Raw genomic sequence first — 27150 nt, 5'->3', positions numbered from 1 at the left:
CAGCAAAGATGAGCTGGCAATCTCTGAAAGCGGAATCCAAAAGGTGTATAGCTTGGGAATTCAGAACTGAGAGTGGGGGCTTTAAAAAGGGTTTATTTCAATGTCTAGAGGCTTCAGTAGTGGGTAGTTTTTAAATGCCTGTGATGAGCATAGAAACGACTACAGTAAATCAGACCAATGATGCATTTAATTTGGTCTTCTGTCACCATCAGTAGCTAGTACATATTGCTTCAGAAGGACAAGTAATGTACAATTATGGAATAATCTTCTAATGAAGGAAGTTTCCTCCCGATCTGTCAGTTATTGGTTGGGTTATGCACTGAAAATGAAGCCTTATGTCCCTTATAATTTTCTTAATCTTAATTGTGGATGCTGCTATTATTCATTCATATAAACGTTGCGATTTTTTATCCTAAGTTCTTGACCTCAATAACAACTTGTGGCAGAGAGTTCCACAAGTTAATTATGTAGCAAGACAGAGTAGTTTCATGTGTCCGCCATGACAATAACTTCTTCCAAGACTACCTATTTCTTTCTGTCCCATGTGATGCACAAATTGGTGTGTGTGTGCGGGGGTGGGAGGGGCAGCTGTACTGTATACAGAGATGAAGTATTACAGCCATTGCTGCTCTTCCAGAGCGGCTGGTCTATTCCCACAGCTTCAGTAAATTCATAAACTCCTGTTGAGAAGCTGAAGGGAATTTTTATTACAATCTAGGAAACACAAGGAAAAAACAATAAAAATATCCTCTTTCCTCTGCTTCTGATATTCCTGCTTCCATTTCAGGTTTTGTTCACTCTGGGCCATGCAACAATGTTTTTGGCTGTTTAGAAGATGAGTATTTTGAGCAGTGCATGTGCTCCCGGGACTGTGGCTATGATGGGGAGCCAGTGTGTGGATCAGATGGGATAATTTATCAGAACCATTGCCAGATGGAGGTAGCATCCTGCAGGAATAATACAAGGATAGAGCAGATCCCTATGTCTCAATGTTCTGCCTGTAAGTTCCATTCAGATTCCTGTTCTGGTGTTACGAGTTAGCCAAGGCAGTCCACAACCTCTCCTGAACAAAGTCTGCTGATTAAATTGTGTCTGATGTGGACAAGTGGAGGATTTGAACTCTGTCTCCAAAAGTGAAAAGGTAGCTCCCTGTCCTGCTACACATGAGCTGGTCCTTGCATTCGGTAGAGTTGGCAGTTTCCTGCTGTGGTGAAATGGTCACAGTTGGGTTTGCATATCTCAAGGACAAAAGAACCAGTCAAAAAGAACCTCAAGGAATTTCAGTGGCTCCATTTATATTCATCCAGAGTGATGTCTCCAGATATAAATGAGCCCTGTGAGAGATCTCTGAAAGATTTCCCATGTGCTTTCATCAGGTGCAGTGTGGCAATTTGATGAACTGTGCTGGATGATGGGTAGGGCACTGTGAAAATCATGGTTTCATGGACTGCACAGAAATCCCCAAATTAGCCCAATACTGTGATTTGTTCTCCAACAGTGAGGAAGCAGAGATGGATACCCCTGCTTCTACCTCCCCACTGAGGCTACAGCTGCTCATGGGGCATTAGCAGGCCAGGCCCATGCCAGAGGCAGGCAGGGAAGTGGTGGGTGTGATGGACAGGTGGGCGTTCTCAACAATGGGCAGGGTGATGAACGCCACCTGGATGAGCAGAGAGAGCCAACTGTGTGTAGATTCAACCATATGGTGCCATCTGGTCCGGCCCAGTCCTGCCTGGGCAAAGGATCAGGGCTTGGCTCGCTTCACCCTCAGCGCCAGCTGCCAACCGCTGCTTCCTGTATGCCCAGCGGGGAGAGCGGGTCAGCACTGACAACATGGCAATTAGGAGCCCTGGCCTGGCCCTCTTCACGGTGGCCCCTGAAGGCCTGGAAGAGAGACATAGGGTTACTAACCCTTCAGGATTGTCCTCGAATCTCCAGGAATTAAAGATTAATCTTTAATTAAAGAGTAAGTATTGTGATGAAACCTCCTGGAATATATCCAATCAGAATTGGCAACTCTAGGGAGACACCACTGTGCCAGCTGGCTAGGAGCTGAGGCGGATCCATCCCACCACCCCTTGGGGCAGGGCCCCCTCACACCATGGCAACCCCCCCGACACACACACCTGCTTGTGTTCTAAGTGGTGGCAGTGCTAAATACTGTGCTGGTTACAGCGTGGGGATTGATTCCAGTCTCAGCTCCTTTCCAGATGGCACTGAGGTGTCTCCCCAAGGGCTGTGAGGGCCACAGCAGGGTATAGAGGAAGCAGCAGGGGCAACCTGGGCCAGAGCTGAGGACAGAATGAGCCAGGCTCCAATCCCTGCAGTGGGCTGGGCTGGCACCATGCGGTTCATCTGCAGATGCTGAGCTGGCTCTCACTCCACACCCAGGTGGTGTTCCTCACCTTGGTTTGTTAGTGAGACATCCTGTTGTCCCCTCTACACTCCATAGGTTAGGGCTGGCCCGCTAACCATCCACAAGCAGCCACAGTCTCAGAGAGGAAGCAGAAATGGAAATTCCTACTGCCAACTCCCCTCTGGTGGAAAATTGCAACAATTCGGGGTGGACTTGGCAGCCATGCATATTCTGTGAAATTTGAACATTTACCCAGACACTGCCTTCAATTTAAAAAAAAATCCAGAACTTTCTCCGCCCTTAATCATGGGGAACTGAAACATTTTCTAGTGGTTCTGTAACCAACATTGTGGCAATTGTATCATTTTCTTCTACAGCTAAGAATTTGCCAGAAGAAAGAGAAACACATTTCCATGGATTTGAGCCGCCTAGCATTCAGCAAACTCCTGCAGGTATTGTCTTGTCTTTAGATTGATCTAAGACCCTTTTTTCTTTGATAAGGTTAAAGCTGATCACTAAGAATAAGTGACTCAAGTAATTTTTTTGCATTTTGCAAAAAAAAAAAAGCAAAAACTAGGTAGAAAATCTGAAAGTTAGAAAAAGCAAGAAGGTAGGAGAATGTAAGCCAAATGAATGCACAAATGCGAGCCTAGCTCTTCTTGTCCCGTTTTGAAAAAATGAACATGTGCTGTGTGCTGCCTCCAGTGCACATGGGAACCTGAGATTTAGTGGCAGCTAGTTTATGTATGGAGAGGGGCAGGTGAATGCCAAACCCTGGGATATGGGGAGCTTGTATTCAGCAGCTGTCATAGCATCTCATTAGCAGTGTTAAACTGAAAACTTCCCATTTGAGATCAGACTGGTGTAGTTTGTCCTAGCAAATGAGTCAGGGGGACTTGGTGCCAGCTGGACCATTTGCAGGAACTCTGGAGATTGCAGCTGAATCAAATTTATCCTTAACTATTCTGTTAAACTTTTCAGATGGCTGCTCTGATCCTGTTATTAAAGCCTCTATCTGGGGTAAATGGTCTTAATAAGTGTAAGGTGAAGGGGAGTGAGAAGGAGCTGCCCCTTTACTGGGTTTGAATGAATTGAGGAAGCTGGCTGTTCATTTCAGTTGGTGCTTTTATTTATGGGAAGTTTTTTTCCCCAAGATTCATATGTCAAACTTGCTCAGGAGTTACAATAAATCTTGTGAGGAAGCATTGGAGGTGGGTCAATAGAGTAGTTGTTTCACACCGTTTCTAGTAAATAAACTGGACTGGATTTTTCCTGGCTGCTTTCCACTCAACAATTCTTCCTTGGGCTCAAACTCTCCCAACAAATCAGCAAAACAAATAGTTTCTGTAGAGTCAGAAGTAAATAGACAGAAGCTGTGTCCCCCTCCCTCTTCCATGTTCTCCTGACACTGAGGCTCAGACCAGAATATATCCAGCCCCCTTGTGTTCCCTGCCCTTCCTTCCTCTGCTCAGCAAAAGCTACTGGGCAACCTTTCAAAATATATAAACATGGTGGGTATTCTGTTTTGAGTGTTCCCACAGGTGACTCACCTGGGGAGTTGCAAACTGATATAGTCAGTGTGTGTCATGCTCTCTCTCTCTCTCTTTCTGGATTTTGGTAGTGCATAAATCAATTGATTCTCCATAAGAGTAAGTGAGATGGATGCTTGTGTTTTTCTAAGCCGTGTAAATCTGGTCTGCTCTGTATCTTTCTTCCAGTTGCATCTGAATCCTTTAAAACATTCACACGAGGAAAAACCACTGAAACATATTCTATTTAATGGCAAAAAAACAACTATGTTAATGCAGAGTTAAGGTTCCTTGATGATATGTTATCGCCTTGCAGAATACTGAGTTGAGCAAAATTCAGACTTCTGAAAACCAAGAAATGCCCCATTAACACATACCTTTACTCTGATAACCCCACAGTTGCTGAAAGGTACAAGTTCTTCATCTCCTTTCACAGCCCATTTACTCTCACCCACAGGACACCATCTATTAAAGGACAAAAAAGGTGGGTGGGAACATAGCCCCTGCTACCTACCTTTTTTCTGGTCCCTTGGAGCTGGCAGTAGCCAATGGGAATTATTTGCACTCCATGTGCAATCAGTGTGTTAGTCATACCTACACTAAATGGTGGAGGCAGTGGTTGGGTCTCCTTGGTTTATTTATTTGGCATATGCAAGCCAATCAAGCCAAGCCACAGCATTCTTATCAGCAGTATTAAAGGCACGAAGATCTCTAGGAAGTTGAGTCATTTTGTAGTCCTCAACAGTGTGTGTCATGGTTTGTGGCTGCCCACATTAACACAGTGGACTGTGTTGAAAACGCCACCAAAATTCTGCTGCAGCACAAATTCAATTTCTGGTACAAAACTGGTTCAGAATCATTGTCTGGAACTTGTTTGATCCGTTGACCGAGAGTTGTGGTAATCCTTGAATTCTGTCTGCTCATTGGATCATCCGTTTCTTCAGACTGCAGACAAGCTGCAACTGGTTACTTTCGGGAGATGCATCATGAATGCTAATCCATTATCCCCCATCTCGTTGGTAAAGGTGTGTCTGTGATATGAGGACATGTGTGGATTACTTTGAGGCATATAACAGAGCTGTGATTATGATATGATGAGATATGTTTTGGACTCTGATGCATGTGAGCAAAAGGAAGAGCTACATGTGTATCTTCAGGATCCAGTATTCTTCATTTCATTGCAGATTTGTGTATGTTATATAATTAGCAGGGGAAGGGGTTTTATTACAAAGAGTATTGTCAGTAGTGAGCTGCGGTGTGAGAGCATTATAAGCATTTGTTATCTGCATGAACTCCAGGTAATATGAGTGTAGTTGGTGTCAGGTGAAGCTGTACTAAATAGTGCAGGCAGTAGTTAACTCTGCTTGGTAAAGGTGTGTTTGCGAGATCTGTGGACTGCTTTGAGGTGTGTGACAGAGCTATGATTGTGATGAGAGGAGATGTATGTTTTGCATCCTCTTGTATGTGAAGAAGGGAAGAGATACGTGTGCACATTCAAGATGCAGTATGCATCATTTCTTTGCAAAATTTTGTAGAGTATGTCAGTAGCAGGGCACAAGGCTTTTATTACAAAGGATATTGTCAGCAGTGAGGTGAAATATAAAAGGACTCTTATGCTTTAATTATGAGTAAGTGAAAGTGTAGGTTGATATGGTATCCTGTGAGTAAATGTAACGGAGTTGTAAAAGGCTGTGAAGTGGTTCATAAATTGTACCTGTGTGGCATTCTTTCTGGTGAATTGGCCATGTGTGTGAGTGTAAACCAGGATGTGGACCCCCTGAATCTTATAGTCACATTAACCTTTCATACTATGTGCTATGTACATATTGAGACATTGCTTGAAGGGTGCACCAGGAAGGTGGCATGGGCAACCTTTTTTGTTTTGTTTTGTTTTCCTTTTTATCCTTTAGTAGTGTTAGGTAGAGTCCTGTGGCTGAGAATAATAGGTTGTAAGAGAAGATGAAGAGCTTGTACATTTCAGCAACTGTTGGGTTAGTAGAGTAAAGGTATATGTATCTCCAGGGCAAATTGGTGCAATGCTGAAAGAGGGCAGAGTTAAGGGTGCATGGGCCTCATGCCTCACTCACCTGAGCCAACAACCTCTCTCCTCTGCCCTGCCACCCATCTGCATTTATTCCCCCTCCCCTCACTGCATGGGCAACCTTAACTTTGTGTTCCCTGGTTTTCAGAAGTTTGAGTTTTGCTCAACTCAGCATTCTACAAGGCAACAACATATCACCAAGCAATCTTAACTCTGTGTTAATTAGTTGTTTGCTGTTGGATTTTGTAGTTATTATTAACAGGAAAATATGTCATTGATAGGAGTTAGTAATCATTTAGTTGTACCATCATACCAAGCCAGCTAGTCACCCCACACATGTACACATTAGCAGGACCCCACCTTCTCTGCTTTGGCCCACCTCCCCAGCCCTGCCACTAACCCATTCCCCTCCAACCTGGCCCCCTCCCCACGACTGTACCCAGGCCTCCCAGTGTAAGCAGGGACCATATCTTCTTGAAGTCCTTACTCCCTGGTATGCAAACATTTCTGTTGCTGTTATTTCCCCCTTCCAATAACCCAACTTGCATGCATTGCCTGTAGTGAAGGACAGTTACAGCTACTGTAGAATGGTGTTCCTGGTCATGTGTCAAAATGGGTGTGGGGGGTGGAGTTTGTGACAAGGCCAGTGAGACAAATCACAGACAGGATATATGTTCCAAAATACTGACTTTTTATATTTGAGAAAGAGATCCTCTGAGCTCTATCCAATAGATGTACCCTCTCTCCAAGAACAGTGAGGTGTCCGCGCTTGTAATGTTTATATGCCAGATAGTACACATTTTCCAGTCAGCCATGAACCCTCCAATTTCCTGATTAATGTTCTTCCAGCACCTACTGATTTGGTTAAGTGTCTGAATAATTGCTACAGTGACGATATGAAAGCTATCACAGCTCCTGGACACACATCTGTGATGTGGTCCAAATCTGCTCTCATACATAGTACATCAGGTGTACATCAGAAATAAGTCCCAGCTCATTTCTGCCTGAGTGAGTCATCACAACATCAGATAAATCACCACCTTTTAAGTCACTGCTGCCGAGTGTGAAAAATATTATGCCAGTGCAGGCATCCACTCAAATCAGCCTGCAATTAGCAGTCCCCATGTCATGGTGTACTCCTTGCTCTCTTGAAAACTTCTGTAACCTTGTGATCTAGGAATTGCCTAGAATCTACACATTGGCAACACTTTTTTTTTTTCCCCTTAGCGATCAAGGTACCTGCACTGTCAGTTCCAATCCTATGTGCTGTTTGTCTTTGGAAACATCACATTGATCTGTGCTGAGATCAGGTACTAGCCACTTGCCTCCCCCTGTGGAGCTAGTAAAGTATCAGTTTTTCAAACAGCCAGTCTAAGGCTTGCCTATCATCCAGATCCCTAGTGGGGCAAGAATGTGGGGTTGACAGGTGCTCCTGTTCCTACTGCCCCCCAGTTTCCCTGCCACTCACCCCCACATCTCCTTTCAGACCCCCTCATCCTCATGCCTCACTCACCTGAGCCACCAACCTCTCTCCTCTGCCCTGACTCTCATCTGCATTTATTCCCCTTCCCCTCACTGCAGCCCCAAACCCTTATCCCCCTATTCCCCTACTCCTCTGCCTCCTAATACTCCTCTCCTCCCAGGAAGCATTCATATGTCTGATTTTTTTTTCTCCTGAATACTTTGATTACATTCATCCCAAAATAAAACTGCCACCCATGACTCACACATTGCAGCGACTTCTGGCCACTCCGTCCAAAATTCCTTTTCTCTGGGGGAGAGGACAGGGCGCTTGTGATTCACGTATCCTATGTTGTGTTAGTGGAAGGGTTAGTGCAGAGCCATCAGTCTCAATGAGGTCTGTGACTCATCAAGTCAATAGTACCTCTCAGTTTAACAGTGCAAGGCAGCAGAAGGAAACCATTTTTGGGAACACCTGTAACTCAGGAGCCCCTTGATCAAATGACCCCAAATTTGGATTACTAATGTTACCCCATGCCACAGTGAGACACACCAAATTTCAAAGCAGTCCAAGTAATCATTTAGATTTTAGAGCACTTACAAGAGTTGAGATTTAAAACATCAGCTAGTGGGAAACCCTCCAGCTGTTTTTCTGCATTGGTGTATGCAGGCTGTAAAAAATGTATATTTTCTTAAATATCATTCTCAATTTGGGTCCCCCAGAGTTTTAGTGAGTGCCTTGCTTTACCTTGGGTAAAACCTGGTGGATTTTGATCCACATCAGCACAATAGTTTGGCCTCTAACTCAGAGGCAGTGCTAGCTCATTGGGGCCCTAAGCAGGAATATTTTTGGGACCCCTCACCACAACACATCATAAAAAGCGAATAGGTGGCCCCCTTGAGCTGCTTGAGGCCTTAAGAAATTGCTTGGTTTGCTTATGCCTAGTGCTGGCTCTGTTCTAAGTCTCCACAAAAAAATCAATCTAGAAACTTTTTTGAAAAATGGCTATATTTTGGGTACTTATATCTCTGCAACTCCTAGATCTAATGACTCCTAGTTTGGGTCACTAGTCATACTCTGCACTCTCCTGAGACAAACCAATTCTAAAAGGATCTAAGCATGTTGATTTTTAGAGGACTTAGAAAGGTTGACCTTTAAACAAAAGTTATGACACAACCTTAAGTATAGTGACATTGCTGTGTCACTATTCTATTGACAAAGGTACTGCTGGCCACATGGTCTATAGACTAAGGCAAAAGAGGTGGAATTCACAGATGACCTGGTCTGTTATGCCAGGTGTCTGATTTATTTGAATGTCTAAAATGTGCACCCCTCTGCTCACCATAGGCACAGGTACATTAAAACACAAACAATTGCATCTGACTGTGTCACAGGATCTCCAGGTGCCTTGGTCATTCCAGTAAGAAGCAGGAAGCTCCTGGAAAGCAGATGCTTCTCTGCACTGAGCTGTCATGGCAGAGTGAACGTTTTAAAATAAAACAAGCTAAATCCTGCTTCAGGAAAAGCAAATAGCATGTGACTCTAAATAATCCTCTGGGCACATCTTAGGTCAGCCAACCAACCACGCATTAACGGACTCAAAGTTCAACAAGTGAATGAATCCCTCCTTACTCTCCCCCCGTCCCATTTGGGCTCATTGGTTTGTTAGTGATGAAGCATGTGATTGGTTTAAGTCGGCTCAGGTGTTGTGGGGCTCTAGTGCAAGTTCAGATGATCCGTGTCTAAATCTGTGATTTCCTAAAGGGATTTAAAACTCCAGGAGCCAAATCAAGTTTCAGGTGGGTAGGGAAGAATGGACTCAGTACAGACTTAATCACCAGGAAGTGCCATTTTATTGCAGAGCTTCGTGGCGTTTATATTGTCTGCAGTACTTGTGCATTTGCTGTATCGCTTGTGCAGACTCCATTTGGCCCTGAGTGATAATTTCACTGTTAGCATTTGACTGTGTTACCCCAGCGATAGAAACAATGTGACCCAATTCTCTGTCAGCTCATTTGCTGGGGAACTTGGAAATGTACTTGGGCTCACTCTGGCAAAGGTACTCAAAGGAGTACAGTCCCATTCACATCAGTGGAATTCCTGATGTGGTAACAGCTGCTTACATGAGTACGATCATCCCCTCAATAAACCCATCAGCTGCACTACCCCAGCAAATGTGTGGTCTTGAGAAGCCAGAGAATGAGTTCCTGTGCATCACCAGATCCTGTCTTGTGTAGTAACTGTCCCAAGCCATGGAGCTGATGCTAGTGATGTGATAGGACCAGGGTTGTTATTCTGCTGTGTTTTAGAAAAGAAATGTGTTTGCAGACTGGCACATATGAATAGATGGATCATCCCTGCCTCACAGATATTTTCTCTTATGTTGGAGAAAATTGCAGGAATTGTCTGGGGTAGGCATTAGGGAATGGTATTCACACTTGAATCACCTTACTTCCCTCAGGGAACTGCTGACAAATTGGACAGTAGGAAGAAAATCTAAATGAACAGCATGGATCCACCAAGACCCGCCTAACATTCCATGCTCCATTAGTGTGTCCTGTCCCTCAGCTCCCTGCCATATACTCTTTTATATAAAATGTAATCTCTTTGCGTCAGGGTCCTTGTTGCAAACCTGGCTGTAAGTACCTAGCATCCATTTCTGGCTGACTGGTTTTTCTACGTTGCTTGTCACATTGATGTAAAGTAAGTAACAAGGGTAGTCCTGTGAGTCCCAGGGATCCCCTGCCTCTGCAGCTCTGACCCTCCTTCTGCTGGAGCTGGGCTGTCTGGGGCTGCTTCCAAAGCCCACTGATGCCGCTATAAAACCTCCCTGCCCCAGGTGCTGAAGACACTGCCTCCCAGCCAGCTCCAGAGTTCAGGAATGAACTCTACTCCCCATGGACCCACACCATGACACCAGCTGGCTGGAACATTCTTTGCAGGAGGACTCACTGGTTAGGATTGATTGGGTTGGCCAGGGGCCATTTTTTACTTTCATCCCATCAGTGTGCAGCAAACATTGGCTGAGGCACAAACATTTGGAGATGGGGGAGCAGTTTGTATGTAACAGGAAACATTGGCCTTTCATCTTTGCTTTGAATTGAATGTTGCATTCCTAGGAGGAGTGAGTACTGTGATCTTAATTCCATCTCTGGTGGACAGCACTCATCTATTCATAGAACGATCTCATGATCTGGCAGGTTCTCCTATGGAGGAGGCCAAGAAAGAGTGAGCATGGAGACTGATTCTCCTTTCAGGGAAGTGGTCCCTTGCCTTTGGGCTGAGCATGCTGCTGGGAGGGTGTGGAAGGTGGTAGGAAAAGGCCTTCAGGATTGTTATTTCTGGAGTACAAACATTTTTCAAAGGCCTTGGAGAGGGTTCCTGTTAAATAAAACAAAATATTATGTTGGGACTCTCCCTCCCTGCAGCAAGTGGAATAAAGTGAGCAGTTTGCTTGGGCTTGGATTGGAGTAGTCACATGAGTGAAGCCAATAGGGAGGCTAAGCAACTCGGTCCAGACTGCAGCAGAAAGAAGCAGCTCTGGAAATAAGGACATATTATATCCTGGAATGTTTTCAGCTGTCTGCCTCAGCAGTGCTCTTACCCTCTGGACACCTTGCAGGTTACCCAAATTAGATAATGATAGTATGGGAAACATGCTGAGTGAGTGACCTTTCCCAAATGAGAGTCTGATATCTAGGATAGGGTAGAGGGAACATCCCAATCTCATTCCTGAAGGTTCTATCCCTTTCTTATCCTTTGATAGCTCTTCTGTAGCTTGTCAGTCAGCTGAAATGGAGAGTCTTGCCCTAGCTACACATGCCCCACTCCAGCTAGTTACTAGGTCAGTGGGACGGTCCTGAGGGAGGGAGGAGCTCCAGCAGCACTACCTGCTACGAGCAGCAAAGAGTCTTGTGGCACCTTATAGACTAACAGACGTTTTGGAGCATGAGCTTTCGTGGGTGAATACCCACTTCGTCAGATGCATGTACCTGCTACGATCAATCCAAAATCTGTGATCTGATTGGCTGACAAGCAATCCAGATCCATAAATCAATCTCCCTAGGAACTTGAACAAAGTGTATTGATTATCAGAGGGGTAGCCGTGTTAGTCTGGTTCTGTAGAAGCAGCAAAGAATCCTGTGGCACCTTATAGACTAACAGACGTTTTGCAGCATGAGCTTTCGTGGGTGAATACCCACTTCTTCGGATGCAAGTAGTGGAAATTTCCAGGGGCAGGTGTATATATAAGCAAGCAAGAAGCAAGCTAGAGATAACGAGGTTAGATCAATCAGGGAGGATGAGGCCCTGTTCTAGCAGTTGAGGTGTGAAAACCAAGGGAGGAGAAACTGGTTCTGTAATTGGCAAGCCATTCACAGTCTTTGTTTAATCCTGAGCTGATGGTGTCAAATTTTCAGATGAACTGGAGCTCAGCAGTTTCTCTTTGAAATCTGGTCCTAAAGTTTTTTTGCTGCAGGATGGCCACCTTAAGATTTGCTATTGTGTGGCCAGGGAGGTTGAAGTGTTCTCCTACAGGTTTTTGTATATTGCCATTCCTAATGTCTGATTTGTGTCCATTTATCCTTTTCCTTAGAGACTGTCCAGTTTGGCCAATGTACATAGCAGAGGGGCATTGCTGGCATATGATGACATATATTACATTGGTGGACGTGCAGGTGAATGAACCGGTGATGGTGTGGCTGATCTGGTTAGGTCCTGTGATGGTGTTGCTGGTGTAGATATGTGGGCAGAGTTGGCATCGAGGTTTGTTGCATGGATTGGTTCCTGAGCTAGAGTTACTATGGTGCGGTGTGCAGTTGCTGGTGAGAATATGCTTCAGGTTGGCAGGTTGTCTGTGGGCGAGGACTGGCCTGCCACCCAAGGCCTGTGAAAGTGTGGGATCATTGTCCAGGATGGGTTGTAGATTCCTGATGATGCAGTGGAGGGGTTTTAGCTGGGGACTGTATGTGATGGCCAGTGGAGTCCTGTTGGTTTCTTTCTTGGGTTTGTCTTGCAGTAGGAGGCTTCTGGGTACACGTCTGGCTCTGCTGATCTGTTTCCTTATTTCCTCGTGTGGGTACTGTAGTCTTGAGAATGCTTGGTGGAGATTTTCTAGGTGTTGGTCTCTGTCTGCGGGGTTAGAGCAGATACGGTTGTACCTCAGTGCTTGGCTGTAGACAATGGATCTTGTGGTGTGTCCGGGATGGAAGCTGGAGGCATGAAGGTAGGCATAGCGGTCGGTAGGTTTTCGGTATAGGGTGGTGTTAATGTGACCATCACTTATTTGCACCGTCGTATCTAGGAAGTGGACCTCCCGTGTAGATTGGTCCAGGCTGAGGTTGATGGAGGGGTGGAAGCTGTTGAAATCGTGGTGAAAATCTCCACCAAGCATTCTCAAGACTACAGTACCCACACGAGGAAATAAGGAAACAGATCAGCAGAGCCAGACGTGTACCCAGAAGCCTCCTACTGCAAGACAAACCCAAGAAAGAAACCAACAGGACTCCACTGGCCATCACATACAGTCCCCAGCTAAAACCCCTCCAACGCATCATCAAGGATCTACAACCCATCCTGGACAATGATCCCACACTTTCACAGGCCTTGGGTGGCAGGCCAGTCCTCGCCCACAGACAACCTGCCAACCTTAAGCATATTCTCACCAGCAACTGCACACCACACCATAGTAACTCTAGCTCAGGAACCAATCCATGCAACAAACCTCGATGCCAACTCTGCCCACATATCTACACCAGCAACACCGTCACAGGACCTAACCAGATCAGCCACACCATCACCGGTTCATTCACCTGCACGTCCACCAATGTAATATACACCATCATATGCCAGCAATGCCCCTCTGCTATGTACATTGGCCAAACTGGACAGTCTCTAAGGAAAAGGATAAATGGACACAAATCAGACATTAGGAATGGCAATATACAAAAACCTGTAGGAGAACACTTCAACCTCCCTGGCCACACAATAGCAGATCTTAAGGTGGCCATCCTGCAGCAAAAAAATTTTAGGACCAGACTTCAAAGAGAAACTGCTGAGCTCCAGTTCATCTGCAAATTTGACACCATCAGCTCAGGATTAAACAAAGACTGTGAATGGCTTGCCAATTACAGAACCAGTTTCTCCTCCCTTGGTTTTCACACCTCAACTGCTAGAACAGGGCCTCATCCTCCCTGATTGATCTAACCTCGTTATCTCTAGCTTGCTTCTTGCTTGCTTATATATATACCTGCCCCTGGAAATTTCCACTACTTGCATCCGAAGAAGTGGGTATTCACCCACGAAAGCTCATGCTGCAAAACGTCTGTTAGTCTATAAGGTGCCACAGGATTCTTTGCTGCTTCTAAAGTGTATTGATCTAACACTGACTGTAAGCTGACTTAGTGCTTGTTTTTATTAGTAATGATACTTAAAACTAACCTTCATCTGATAATCTCAAAGCATCTTACACAGCTGGGTCAGTATTCTTCTCCACATTTTACCAGTGCAGAAAGTGAGTCACAGAGAGGGGGGAAGTGACTTGCTCAGAATCACATGGATAGTCAGTAGGACAGCTGGCTACAGAGCCATGGGACCCTGAGTCCCATTCCTTGGTCCTAACTAATAGATCAGTCCATATCTCTACTTAATTTATAATAGTTTTCAGAAGATAAAACTCTCTGATTCAGCCATTGAAGCTTCTGCCGCTGCCCCATACATGTGAGAAGATGCTGGGTCAAATCCCATTATTGAATTGTGTGGGGATTGCGCCTTTCTCTTCCCCTTTTCCCTGTGATGGAGCAGTATCTTCAGTCTGGAGGCCTGGAAACTGCAGGGAGCAGAGATGTACCTGAAACAGGAACTTTCAACTTTAAAAAAATTTATAATTAAGTAACTTGAACTTTTTTAAACAAACACCTGCTTCTTTCTGCAGGATCTGCATGCCCTCACAGAATGAGCACCCTACACACAATGTGTGTATGCCATCTCATCCTCATCCCACCCCAGCCTACACACAGCCAACAATAAACACAAATAGCTTTAGTGTTTTTTTTAAATCAAAAAGCAATTTTTCCAAGCTTTCTTTCTTATTTTCCCCAATATCCAAAACTCAAAGGAGGAAATATAGAAAATCCTGATGCAGTGTAGCTCTACTGTTTGTAGTCTGGGATTGAACCATTTAATGGCCTGTGTGCTGTAACATAGGCCCAGATGTGTGCAGGGCTGTCAGCATACACTTACCCCTCTGCTGGTGAGAGATATGAGGTGTTCGGCTCCCCTGACTGACCAACATGCTTCCTCTCATGTCTTACCCCACTCCCCCCAGTATCCATCATATCCTGCTGAGAAGCAGAAGAGCTGTCTGTGGCAGGCTCCCTTTGGCTAAGGCATATCCTACAAGAGTGTCCGTCTGAGGCTCTTTTTATTTCCTTTCAACCAGAGGAAGGCCCTGCGCTCCAGTCAGACCTGTCCTACTACTCTTACGAGTACGACCCTTATGCTTCTGAAGCTGACATCTTTGAGGTTGCAGCAGAGCTGACAACAGCAAGCAGCACACTGAGAGAAGTGGACAAGATTCAGGAAGTGGTGACTACAGTAGAATGGTGAGACAGAGATTCTGTTTTTTTAATCGAGTTCTGATATCGTATAACATGACAGTGGGTCTAGAGTGAGTGTAAATAATGCAGATGCGGCATACTGATAATCACTCTGCTAATTGCCTTGGCCAAGGAGCAGCTGCAGGTCAGGCTTGTGTTGGGATGGCAGCTGGAACCTGCATGCCTGGAAGTGTCAGTTCCTAACATAAATTGTAAATTCAAAAGGACTTTTTAAGCTTGTCCCTGCCTAGCCCCACCACTGCTGCAGAGTTGGAAATGACTTCTCTTCATTATATTCTCTCTTCAACAGAAATAAATAATTTAAAATAAAAAGAAGAGGCTCAGAATCAACTCCTGTACGAGTTTGTTCCTACAGATGACCTGCTGCAGAACAGAAACCAAATGACGACTACTTCCTGATGCCCTCAGAATTGTAGGCTTTGCCTCCTCATGGGGGGCAGGAGCTCCAACGGGGTGCTCAGCATTATTTTTCTATCAATTTTCCTGCCTTTTGTGCATCCCCTTAGGAGTTATTTCAAGGATGGGAGACCAATGTGCTGCCCCAGTGTAGGCGAGGAGAACAGGGGCTGGAATTCAAACCCTTAGACCACTTCAAAGTATGTTACAAGGATCCTGCAACACCATTTCCGAGCTACACTGAGTCCAGACCTCTGCGCTCAGCTGAGTTGCTGTTTGAGGAGAGATGGCTGAGGAGTTTTCTTTAAAAATAATAAGAGCCATGTATTTTAGCTCAGTATGCCACAGCAAAGGTTTAACACCCCCAGCCCACCACCCCCCTACCACCCACTGCACCAGCAGCATATTGCCCTGCAGAAAGGAAAGTTCATTGTTCATCAGACTTGATGGGGGGCATTCTCCAAAAGAAGTGAAATCATCTGTGAACTCCACAGGAGTTAAAAGCCTAACAGTCCAGGACATGGCTGCAGACTCTGCCTGGGAAGAATGCCCACAATAGAGGTGATTAGGGTCAAGTGGCTGAACTCCATTCATGCTGGAATAAGTACTGCCAAATGCAGCCTGCAGCTTTCTAGCCTTTGCCCTCTGGTTACTCTCTCCTTATAACTTCAGCATGAGAATAAAAGAGACCTGTGGCCATGGTGTTCTCAGTGCTTGCCTGATTTCACCAGCCATTTCTACTCTTCTTCCACCAGGATCCCAGTGCAATGAGTGTTCATGATGTAGATTTCTGTGCACAGTCTCTATGGCGCTTGGGCTACTGGGCAGATGCAGACCCCTCCTCTTTGCCACAGAGTTTTGGCTCCTGTCTTCTAAACTGCCCTAAGCAATGACAGCTGGGGTCTAAGCAATGCATTTTGCAGTGAAATGAAGAGCAAAAGCTGTCTGTTTCCGAAGTGCAGGAGCAGAGACATTTTGGGTCTCTCTTCCTGCTTTGAAGGAGTTTTGTGCATCTACCTGTTGCAGAATAGTCTTAGTGTTTCCTCTCCCCACTGCCATCCTCCCCACAGCACAAAGTGGGGTGTCAATCCACATGGAGAGTGTTTGTTCATTAAAGGAAACAAGAAAAAGCCCAATTCAGTTCACTTTTAGGGCTCGTATACAGAGGGAAATTGGCCAGAATGGCTACTGTGAAATAGCTCCCTTTGTGGACACTCTGTTCCAGAATAATTTGGGCACATTGTGAGTGCACTGATTATTCCAGAATAAAGTGATTTTATTTTGGAATAGTGTCCATGCAGGGAGCTATTCCATAAAAGCTATTCTGGCCAATTTCCCCATGTAGTCAAGCCCTGAGTTCCATTTTTCAAGTACTGGTTCTAGCCAGAGTGCTGAGCAAGAGAAAGATTCCTTAGCTGTGGTGGCTCCTAAATTTCCAGTGTCAGTCTCTTAGGCTGGGGCTGAGTAGTTGCTTCAGCCTTCCCAAATATATGTGCTTACAGCTCAGTTCCTGAAATGCCCATAAATTCCAGACTATCTCTGCTGGCTAGTTTTCAAATCACTCCTTCCCCTGCTGATCTGAACTCTTCTCTCAGGATCCTAACGTGACCTGCCTGTGTGTATGTCCTACTTCTCAGTAGAGATTTTAATGGGTGTGAATGGATCACATCCTAACTCTGCCCCACAGCACAGCGGAAGCACCAGCTGCTCTATTCCTGCCTAGCAGGTAAACAAATGCCTTCAAACTAAATTCCATCTCTGTTTGGCACTGCCTGCAGCAAGCAATTGGCCTGGCAAGCACTGGCTATTGTGTACACATGGCAGCATAAGTCAATATTTATTCCCTGGGTAAATAACAGGCCTAGTGCAAGCTACAGTGAGAGGCATTTTCTTCTTTTAAAAACATCAGGACTTCACAATACAACCCTGCTGTTTGCTGGCACCAGCCTCAACTCTCAGTAAGGCCTGAAGGCTTGAAGAGTGAGACATGAACTGTCACCTTAATAACATGGCTGTGATTCAGCTTCTTGGCCCTCCACCCCTTGTGCTTGGGCAAGGCTCCATGTGACTGGGGCCAGGCTCCTTGGCCTCCTGTATCTGGGAGCTCTGATCCTCATGCCTGGCTCCAAGATCCCCAGCCTCCTTCTCTCTCCCTTTGCTTCCTGACTTGTTGGTGTCATTGTCTCATTAGATTAACAGTGTTTTATGTTTTTTTTGTTTGTTTGTTTTAGTTGATTAATTATAATTATATGCTGATTAATCGCACCCACATGATGTGCTGCCCCTGCTGGGCAGCTTCTTTGGGCAGGCAGAGCTGGTGTGACCCCAGCACAGAAGAGGGTAGAGATGGATGAATTCCCCCAAGCTTTGGCCAAGTACAGAGCGAGCTCCCATCACTTCCCTGGCTCTGTTAACTGTAAAGTAGCAGTTTAGTATTCAAAAAAGCCTCTCCGCTATTACCCAGAGCAGGAGGGTGGGATCTGCTGGCACTGCCCTTACCCACTGCCTGTTACTACTCTGCCCATCACTAGAGGAGCTCTGGGTGTGGCCAGCACCCTGACCCTCATCTGGCAGGAAAATGAACATTATCTCAGTTTTATCACTGGAGGAACAAGCACAAAGAGGTTGGGACTCCCTGAAAGTCTGTGGCAGAGCTGGGATTAAAATTCAGGTCTCTTGCTTTCAAGTTCCCTTCTCTAACTAGCAGCCAGTGCAGCTTCCTATATTCCAATTACTGTACTAGGGTTCACCATTCCCTGGTACCCTTAAGGCTAGAGAGCTCTTCTAGGTTAGTAGAGACCCTATGCATCGTCTCCTGGCCAGAACACTTCTTGTGTCCTTGGCACCTGCCATCCATTTGCTTTTCCACCCCAAGGGTAGAACTTCCTTTGATCCTGAGGACATGCTGGCAACGCTGTAGTCTGTCTCCCCCACAGCCAACTTCTTGCGGCAGTTAAACAGGCTGTTTATTTCAGGAACCAAGGAAAGAAACATACAAATACAGAAAAGCAGCTGCTACTTCTACACCCCACCCCACCCCCCAGCAATGATGAGGCAGGAAGGCCTTATACCCACAGGTAGGTGCTGCTGGGAGTAATTTTATGATTGGAGTCCATGTTTGCCCCAGTTGAAGGCCCAGCTATTGTGCACACTTGCATTCTCCCTTTCCCAGACTCACTGTCCCCATTTTCTGTTATCTTAATTCTCTTATCAAGGCAAATTAAATTCTTGTCTTTCCCTCCCTCATCAAAGAGCTGGTTCCAGTACATGTTCCATCTGGGAATATGTCCCATGTAAGCCACCGAGCCCAGGGTAGGGGCTTCACACTCTTCATTCACAGGCTTATACCCAGTGTCGACTCTGTGGCTTCTTGGTCACACACCTGTCTCTGAGAGAGCTAAGAGGACAGAGCACTGAGGGTCCACACCATCTGCATTGTCAGGATCAACTCCTCAATGCTATTTGGGGGAGAAGAGAGCGATTTTTAGCCCAGCAAAAAAACAGGGTGGGTGGCTGAGAATGAAAGAGGGCAGACAAGCAGTGGGGTTTCTTTTGGGCTTTGGGATTTTTGCCAATTTGGAACCATTTCTCTCACATGCTTAGAGACAGTCTTCTCCTTTCCTCTGACAATGATTCAACATGAAGGGGAGAGAAACTCCAGTGAGTCTGTGAGATACAGAAGCGCCTGTTTATACCAAGGTACTTTGCTAATTAGACTTGATAGCTCTCTCTAGTTATCGGTGATTTTGCTTGTAATCCCTCCATTGAAATTAGTATTTATATCTGTAACTGTACATGAATATTATCAGGAGCAATCATTACCATGGTATTTATTTTAAAGCAAAAATTATTTTGTTCTTTCTTGTCCACACATTCCTCCTTTCCCCCTTCTTGATCAGCCTCAATAGACAACAAATAGAAAAAGATTCAACCAACTTAAAAATTGAGTTGAAAACAACAGCACTTGCTTTGCTGACATTGATTCTTTAATGCGCAATAATCTGGGTTTCATTATTGTGAGTAGATTGTCAATTTAGAAATACATCTCTGTCAATTTAATGTTAAAAAAAACCCCTTCTGCTCAGTTTTGTTTTCTCATGTGTGCTATTTCTGGTGGAGTGACGATGGCCCTGGTTCTTGGCCTAACTCCATCATATCTCTCCTGCGTTCAGCAGCTGGTATTTTCTCAGCATTCAGAGTATTGCACCTATAGGAAATAGGCTCTAGTTTTTCACCAAGAATATTTAAAAAAACCCCACAAAACCCAGCTTTGTGAACATTTTTGTTTTCTTCGCACAAATGTTAGTATGAGTCCAGAAAAGGGGTTGTTTTAGACACTGATGAATATTTTATTAAAAACTGATTTCTAAAACAATTCTGTCTTCCTCTCCTCTCTACTAACATCTGCCTCGTAATACTACAGGGGGAGCATACTGCAGGGCTGTGGCTCTAAGCTTTCTCTAACCTACCAGTTATACTGTTGCACAGCACTGAGAGGGCAACAGTAATACACGAATCAGCAGAATCAAAGTATTAACAGTTCTAAGGAGTTTCTGGTGTCCCATCCATTTCTGCTTCATTGTTTGCCAGGAGGTACCTTCAATTTTGTTTTGAGGGATACAGTGGCTGTAACTTGTCACATTTGCAACACATTCCTGAATCCAGCTGCAGGCATGGTCAGCTATTTTAGTGGGTGTGGTGGGGAGGTTGGGTCTCAACAGAGGTTACACAAAAGTGTGGGATTCCAGCGTAGGAGTTTTCAATGCTTCATTAATATCCTGTCTTGAAGAGACATGAAAATCCTTTTTCCTGGGCACAAGCTGGGCTCCCTTCATAACATACTAAAGAGAGGCAGTTCACTTCAAAGAAATAACAAGTGCAGAACAGCAGAGCATTTTGCGTAAAGGGAATGGGTGGATATTGTTTGTACATTTCTTACCAGCAATGGGCTGAGGATTTGCAAAGTGAGAAGCACCTTATCAGAGAAGCTGACATTTCACCTCATTCACATAGAATAATTAGCATGAAACAATGCATCTCACGTGAGGATCTCACTGCGTTTTACAAACATTAATTAATTTATCCTTATAAGTATCCTCTCCGTTTTACAGCTAGGGATACTGAGGTGCAAGGAGAGTAAATTACTTATTCGAGGGCACAGAGCATATCAGTGGAAGAGAGAGAGGATGGAATAGAATCCAGGAGTCCTGACTCCCACTTTCTCTCTCACTTTATAAACTCTAAAACTCTTTCTCTACTTCCCCTAAATGTACTTCTTTTTGCTGAAATAGGGATAAAATTGACCTTGCTAGGAACAGGAGACTCTGGCATTTCCATGAATGAGAGTTTACCAAGTCAGGTAAGAAGATTCTAACTTTGCCTGCGTATGGACACATGCTGTGTGCAGAGCAATTACCTGACACGCCAGCCAAATGGCTCTGTGCACAAGACGTGTGAGCTCAGAGGCTGAGACTAGTGTGTGGGTGGCTGTAAGTTGCCCTCCTCCGTCAGTTTGCTCAGGCAGGTTTTAATACTGGGCAAATGCATTCCCAAGCTTCCACTTTTCCCTCAAATGCTCTATGTTCCTTCCCCCAGCAATCTCTGCTATTATATGTAGAGTCGACTATACAGCCTGCCTGTAACACCCAGTGAGCATAGTAAGGGGGCAGAGCAGCTGTATGGGAAGTCATATGTGCTGTCCCTGTTACAGGTTAGTATTCATACAGTGGTCACCATCAAAATTTGGGCTCCAAGCCTCTTAGGAGTTCATAAGGCCCTGATGAATTCAGTCTTAAGAATCTGTCTCCTTCACCTCCCTGCCTGCATTAGCTTCCTACCTAGACTATACCTCAGAGCTCTAAATCTGTGTCTGAACCTCAGCCCTGGAGTGAGCAGATGGCATGGGAATGAAGGGTGCCAGCACCTCACACCAGGGACTGTGAGTGGGAGCTCTTCTGAGGGAGAGTCTCTTTAGAGGTTTTCAGCGATGTGATGGTTTGCTTGCTGCGGCTGAAAATTCTCCGCCTCACCTTGTTTCTGAAGTCCTCAGAGACATAGTAGTATACGAAGGGGTCAACACAGCTGTTGAAGCTGCTGAGGGCCAGGCTCACCATGTAGCTGATGTACAAGTCCCCATAGAGCTTGGAGCAGTTGCTGGAATAGTGGACAAGGAGAAGGATGTTGCTGGGTGTGTAGAACACCACGACTGTGATCAGCACAAGGACCGTGAGCTTCATGGCATATGCGTACCTCTCTCCACTGCCCAGCAGGATCCACAGCACCGAGCAGTGGCTAAACAGCATCACCACTAAGGGGACAAGGAAGCCGCAGACGATCAAGCACACAAAGTAGTAGTAGTAGTACTCAGCATCCTCATGCCTGGGGAGAACATCATGACAGAGAGTGATGTTTGCCTTATCCAGGGGGTAGGACTGCTGCAAGAGGGTCAAGGGCAAGGTGAAGATAGCAGTGATGAGCCAGACACTGAGGCAGGTGCAGGCGGCAAAGCCTGGGCTGCGGAAGGAGCGGGAGAAGAAAGGGTGCACTGCAGCCAAGTACCGGTCAACACTGATGCACATGAGCAGTAGCACAGAACAGTACATGTTCCCATAGAAGGTGGCAGTGGTGAGCCGGCACAGGCCCTCCCCAAAGGGCCAATGGTTCCCCAGGAAGTAATAGGAGATCTTAAAAGGTAGCACCAGCACCAGGAGCAGGTCAGCTGCAGCCAGGTTCATCAGGAAGATGGTGGAGGTCAGCTTCTCAATCCTAGTTGCTAGAACCCAGAGGGCCAGCCCATTGGCTGGCAGCCCCACCAGGAAGACAGCAGTGTAGAGGCAGGGGATGAGCCACACTGTCACAGCACTGCTCAGCTGAGAGCGGGAGTCCTCATGGATGGACAGGTAGGTGATGTTGCCACGAGTCACCTTCTCTCCTGGGATGGCCCGGGGACACAGAGTGTTTGCTGATGTAACCACTTGCTCGTTGGTGCTGTTCTGGGAGTAATCTAGTGGTACAAACATAGTCTGTTACTGTTCATGCAGGGCCCAGTGTGCTTGTACTTTGTAGGCAGGGCTGGTGACAAGGTTCCTGCCCCAGTGCTCCCAGGGGTTTGCATTCTAACAATACAGTGTGCCCACCACAGGGTGTGGGGCTTGGAAGCAGCATGGATATTATTCATTGCAAATACTCCATTGTCTGGTTCTGTAATTAGCTAGAACTCCTTAGTAAAACAAAACAAACCCCAACTGGCAAGTCTCCCTATTTCAGGGCTGAACATGACGGTCTAAGGCTTAGAGGAGGTTCTGATGAAGTTTGCCCAGCTACTTCACAGCAGGACAACCATGTTAATGCTAAGGTGAGCCCTGGGGTTGTGGGGAGGGAGTTTAGTATAATGAATTCCAGTCAGAAGAATTTAAGGTCTCTGGCTGTCATGTGACCTACCATAAGCAGAAAATGTAATTGGTTCACAAATTAACTAAACAGCAGAAGCAAAAGTGCAAAGGACAACCTCAAAAAGCAGATAAAATTATCTCATTCTGAGAAAGTTCTAGTTCCTTCCAGCAGCTCCTGTGCCTTCTCTCTAGGGCCCAGTTACTTTGATCAGCCATTGTCACAAGTCCAAGGACCCACACAATTCCTTGGAGTCATGCTGTTTCTCACAGCTCATGATACTTCTGCACTGCCGCTCATGTCTAGCTATTGGTTACCTGGGGACTGAGCACCACAGAGCACTGGGATCTGCCACTCAAGGATACAGGTGACACAGACTGAGTCAGCCAGAAGTAACTCCATCGATGGCAAATTCCAGCAGTCCATATTGGGCTCTTTGTCAAAGGCAGAGATGTGTCTCTCCCAGTTGTTGATCTTTGATTTGTGCTCAGAATCCTGACCTCACCTTTATGAGATCAAATCAGTTCCTAGTGGCAGCTGATGATTCTCTGTGCCACTGAACAGCTTTGGCTGGGGTCCAATACCAGGTTGTGAGTTTCTTGCACCGAAGCTGATGTCCATACAGTGCGCAGCCTCTACAGAGCTATTCTTGAACCTATAGCACGAGCAGTACTGCCCCACATTAAACAGCGGGGTCAGAAGAAGAACAAGGGGCAGGAGCTGCTGCTCAGACAAGGCTCAAGCTCCACAACTGCCTTTTGAGTTTCTCCAGTTTCTCTCTTGTTCCCCCTGACTATAATTCCTCCCCACTTTTCCCTCCCTCAACAAACACCTTAGCATGTTTGCCCATCACTGCTGCTTTTGTCCTTTGCCTTCACAGAAAGTGCTTGCTTGGGAGCCACAGAAAGATGCCAGGGAGCAAAGGGAGTCCCCTTAATGAGCAGTAAGATTTTCACCCCCAAGATGCCCACTCACTCACCATCATAGTCCGGACTTGCCAAGCAGAGTCCCCAGAGACTACACCACAGTACAAGCCTGTATGATAGAAATGCACACCAGGAGATCTCCATGCTGTGAAGGGAGCCTGTGAGGTGCTGCTCTGTTCAGAGCTGCCTGGGGAAGGCAGTATTAATAGCCCTGACTATTAATTTCCTGTTCCCAGCCCTTAACTCACGGAAACACTAGGCTGGGGCTCCACTGACTCTTCCTGCAGAAAAAAGAACAAAGGATATTGAGAGCTGCCAAAACACTCCATCTGGGTCAGGCCATGTGACGGTTCTTGGGTTCCCAAGACTGAGAGTCACCTTGTTACCCCCTTCCACCAGCTTGTGCTTAGCTGGGTGTCAGTTCCTTAACACCACCTGTCAGTTAGCCACTCAAGCACACTCCCCTAGACTATGCCAGCCCTTAACTTTGCCTTGCAGGTTAACAATAGGTCTACCGTTTGTCTAGCCCCTTATCCACTGAACGCTACAGATACCAGTTCTGCTGTTTCTAAAGGAATAGTACACACCAACTTGTAAAAGTCAGCTCTGTACCAGCACTTTGGTTAACATTGCAGCATGGAGCTATATTTACTGTGAAAACAAGAATGTTTATTATCAAAGTCGAGAGATTCAGGTTATAGAGACTAAGGATATTGGAAACAAATAGTTACATTTAAAATAAAATCATAACATTTTCTAGAGACTAAACCTAAGAAACAGGTTAATCTCTTGTCTAAAGAAGTTTTATCTCACGCAAAGTTTTCGTCTGGTTTGGCTGAGATCCCATTTCCATTGATGTAAACGTGCCGTCTGTTTACCTCCTACCTGCAGGATGAGAGGAGGGCCTCTTCTTTGCCTTCTACATATTCCTCCCCAAAGTTCATTGTCTTTGCACACAGCCAGGATAACTACACTTGGCTTGTTTTTTCCTGTGTGCTGCCTCCCTGTTGACGTCACATCTCTTTGTTGATTTGATACATAAATAGGCATTCATTGTGTTAGTTTACAGTGCTTAACTTACATCCTGTCAAAGAGACAGATGCATAAACATCTCTTGTGTGATAGAAATATGTTTTATACTTTGTCTGGTGACTGATACCTTGATGCATATTTTCAGTATATATACATAACTTCTTACATTGTATGTGTATATATCTTTTACAATGAAATTACTAACCAATGTGATCCTCCCCCTTTCGTTTGAGACCTCACATGACATTCTTTGGTAAACTAGAATGTACACACCAAGCTCATGAGATTCCTATAACTGCCTTGCCAGATGGCATTAAGGGGTTCTTGGGTCACAGCCCATGTCTGTGTCCAATGGTTTGTCTCATTGTGCTGTGTAGTCTGAGCATAGAGTCATTTCTGATGTCAGCAAAAGGATACAGACAGACTCATGGCTGGAGATTTCCAGCTCTTGGTACTGCAGGGCCCTCTCTCATTGTCAAGGCTAAATCCTGGTTCAAATTACTCTAATCTGGACCTGCTCCAGAATATTCCTGGAAGTGACAAGTATGGCCACCTCAGAGTCAGTTCAGAATATAAACCCATACAAACAGGATCAGATATCTCAACAGCCCTTGGCAGCCGCCTGCACCTCCCCTCTTTACTCCTAGGCCTGAAGAAAGTTTACATTCATGGCACACTAGCCACGGGGCCTTGTCTTCTCTGGATTCATGACCTTTCCTGGTGGCTAAGTGGCATCCAGCACACATAGGGCCCTGCTTCAGCTGCAGGTAACATTTTGAAATGCATAAGGGCTGCAGAGCAGCAGTTGTCCCAAGAGGCGGGGCCTTGCCCTGCTCACAAACCAGCCCAGGCTGAGTGGCCACCTTGAGTTTTATTGAGGCTGCAGCCTCATTTCAGGGCAGTTGATAGTTTTCAGCATGTTCCACGTGAGACCAGCTGGTTAGCTGGCCCTGCTGTTTGTCAAGTCTGTACCTGCTCTGGGTTAAAGAAGGGATAGAATCATAGACTATCAGGGTTGGAAGGGACCTCAGGAGGTCATCTAGTCCAACCCCCTGCTCAAAGCAGGACCAATCCCCAGATCCCTAAATGGCCCCCTCAAGGATTGAGCTCATAAGCCTGGGTTTAGCAGGCCAATGCTCAAACCACTGACTTCTTTCTCCCACAATGAGCAGAAGCTACCCTCTCCATCCGGCACACAGAATGGCCAGCATAGGGCTTGAACCCCTGACCTTGGTGTTATTAGCACCACGCTCTAACCAGCTGAGCTAGGCAGCTGTTGGTCTCCCTGGCCCCTTTCCTGAGTTCACTGAAGCAAGTTATTGAAAAGCTGTGCGTGAACCCAGTGAGTTATTTTCATTTGAGTACGTCAGCTCAAGCCCAAAGTGCTGCAAAATATAAACAGCCGCAGCATGATCTCAGAGTTTGATGGAGACTTCTGCTGATAATCATCAGTAACGCTGAGCACAGCCCCACCAAAGAGGAAATGGTGTCTGTCTGACAAGGATTCACAGGATGGCTCTGTAGCTGGGGAGATAAAGCTGAATGTCAGTGACTCTCCCCTAGGAAGGAACTGTGCTTCCAGAGCCCCGTTACTCAGTAAACCTGCAGGGAGGCCTGAGAGCTCTTCCCTGCTAATGAATGGTCTGGAGCAGTGGTCAGCAACCTCTAGTGACCAGACAGCAAGTATGAAAAATCGGGATGGGGTGGGGGGTAATAGGAGCCTATATAAGAAAAAGACCCACAAATCGGGACTGTCCCTATAAAACCAAAACCGGGACATCTGGTCACCCTACCTCTGGCACGCGGCTTGCCAGGGTAAGACCCTGACGGGATGGGCCAGTTTGTTTACCTGCCGCATCAGCAGGTTCGGCCAATTGTGGCTCCCAGTGGCCGCGGTTTGCCGTCCCAGGCCAATGGGGGCGGCAGGAAGCCACGGCCAGTACGTCCCTCGGCCCGCGGTGCTTCCTGCCACCCCCATTGGCCTGGGACGGCGAACCGTGGCCAGTGGGAGCTGCGATCGGCTGAACCTGCCGATGAGGCAGGTAAACAAATTGGCCCGACCCACCAGGGTGCTTACCCCTGGTCTGGAGGAACAAAAGGCTATTATTATCTATGTGATAAAAATGCTATGAGGGTGACCCATTTTACAACCATTTACAGTTGCATAAAGGGCCTTTGGGGACCTACCAGAGCATGTGACACTGTCATTTCCCACCAGCTATTCCCCAAGCCTCTGCTTGAGCGCTTTCACTGTTCAATACTTTAAGTCCCCTCTGTGCTCTGCCAAGTTCTTACCCCACATCTATGGGGAAGTCCCCAACCCATCCCACATCTCTCAGATAAATGCAGACCATGTTCTAATTGCTGCAAAAAATATGGCAAAAGCCCTGCCCAGACTGCTTT

At 46.0% G+C, this 27150-nt stretch overlaps 2 protein-coding genes across 10 annotated transcripts in view; one reads left to right on the top strand and one right to left on the bottom strand.

Moving 5' to 3' along the window:
- The window catches only part of CPAMD8 (C3 and PZP like alpha-2-macroglobulin domain containing 8), a 176102-nt gene that overhangs the window by 70349 nt on the left and 78603 nt on the right, over window positions 1-27150 (top strand). For 6 of the 9 annotated variants that reach the window (XM_044998519.1, XM_044998520.1, XM_044998516.1 and 3 more), the window contains exons 37-40: window positions 788-1000; window positions 2734-2808; window positions 14827-14989; window positions 15294-15457. In XM_044998519.1, the coding sequence (XP_044854454.1) occupies window positions 788-1000; window positions 2734-2808; window positions 14827-14989; window position 15294 (452 nt within the window). In that variant the 3' untranslated portion in view covers window positions 15295-15457. Of the gene's footprint in view, window positions 1-787; window positions 1001-2733; window positions 2809-14826; window positions 14990-15293; window positions 15962-18375; window positions 18476-27150 lie in introns of those variants that run through there. The other 3 variants (XM_044998521.1, XM_044998524.1, XM_044998518.1) reach the window with 3 other exon arrangements.
- Window positions 18350-25369, bottom strand: F2RL3 (F2R like thrombin or trypsin receptor 3). Its single transcript, XM_044998557.1, has 3 exons — window positions 24594-25369; window positions 23769-23996; window positions 18350-22403 (listed from the first exon to the last, which is right to left on the bottom strand). The coding sequence occupies exons 2-3, from the start codon at window positions 23857-23859 to the stop codon at window positions 21325-21327; spliced, it is 1170 nt and encodes a 389-aa protein (XP_044854492.1). The 5' UTR covers window positions 23860-23996; window positions 24594-25369; the 3' UTR covers window positions 18350-21324.

Source organism: Mauremys mutica, chromosome 24 (assembly GCF_020497125.1).
Source record: "Mauremys mutica isolate MM-2020 ecotype Southern chromosome 24, ASM2049712v1, whole genome shotgun sequence".
NCBI classification, from domain to species: Eukaryota; Metazoa; Chordata; order Testudines; family Geoemydidae; genus Mauremys; species Mauremys mutica.
Note: the sequence above shows the minus strand (reverse complement) of the source record. Positions and strands in the feature narration are given on the sequence as shown.

Coding starts and splice junctions, on each gene's coding strand:
- F2RL3 (XM_044998557.1), bottom strand. CDS start 23,859: ATGGAGATCTCCTGGTGTGCATTTCTATCATACAGGCTTGTACTGTGG. Junction 22,404..23,768: donor GGCAAGTCCGGACTATGATG/GTGAGTGAGTGG, acceptor TTGTACCACTAG/ATTACTCCCAGAACAGCACC.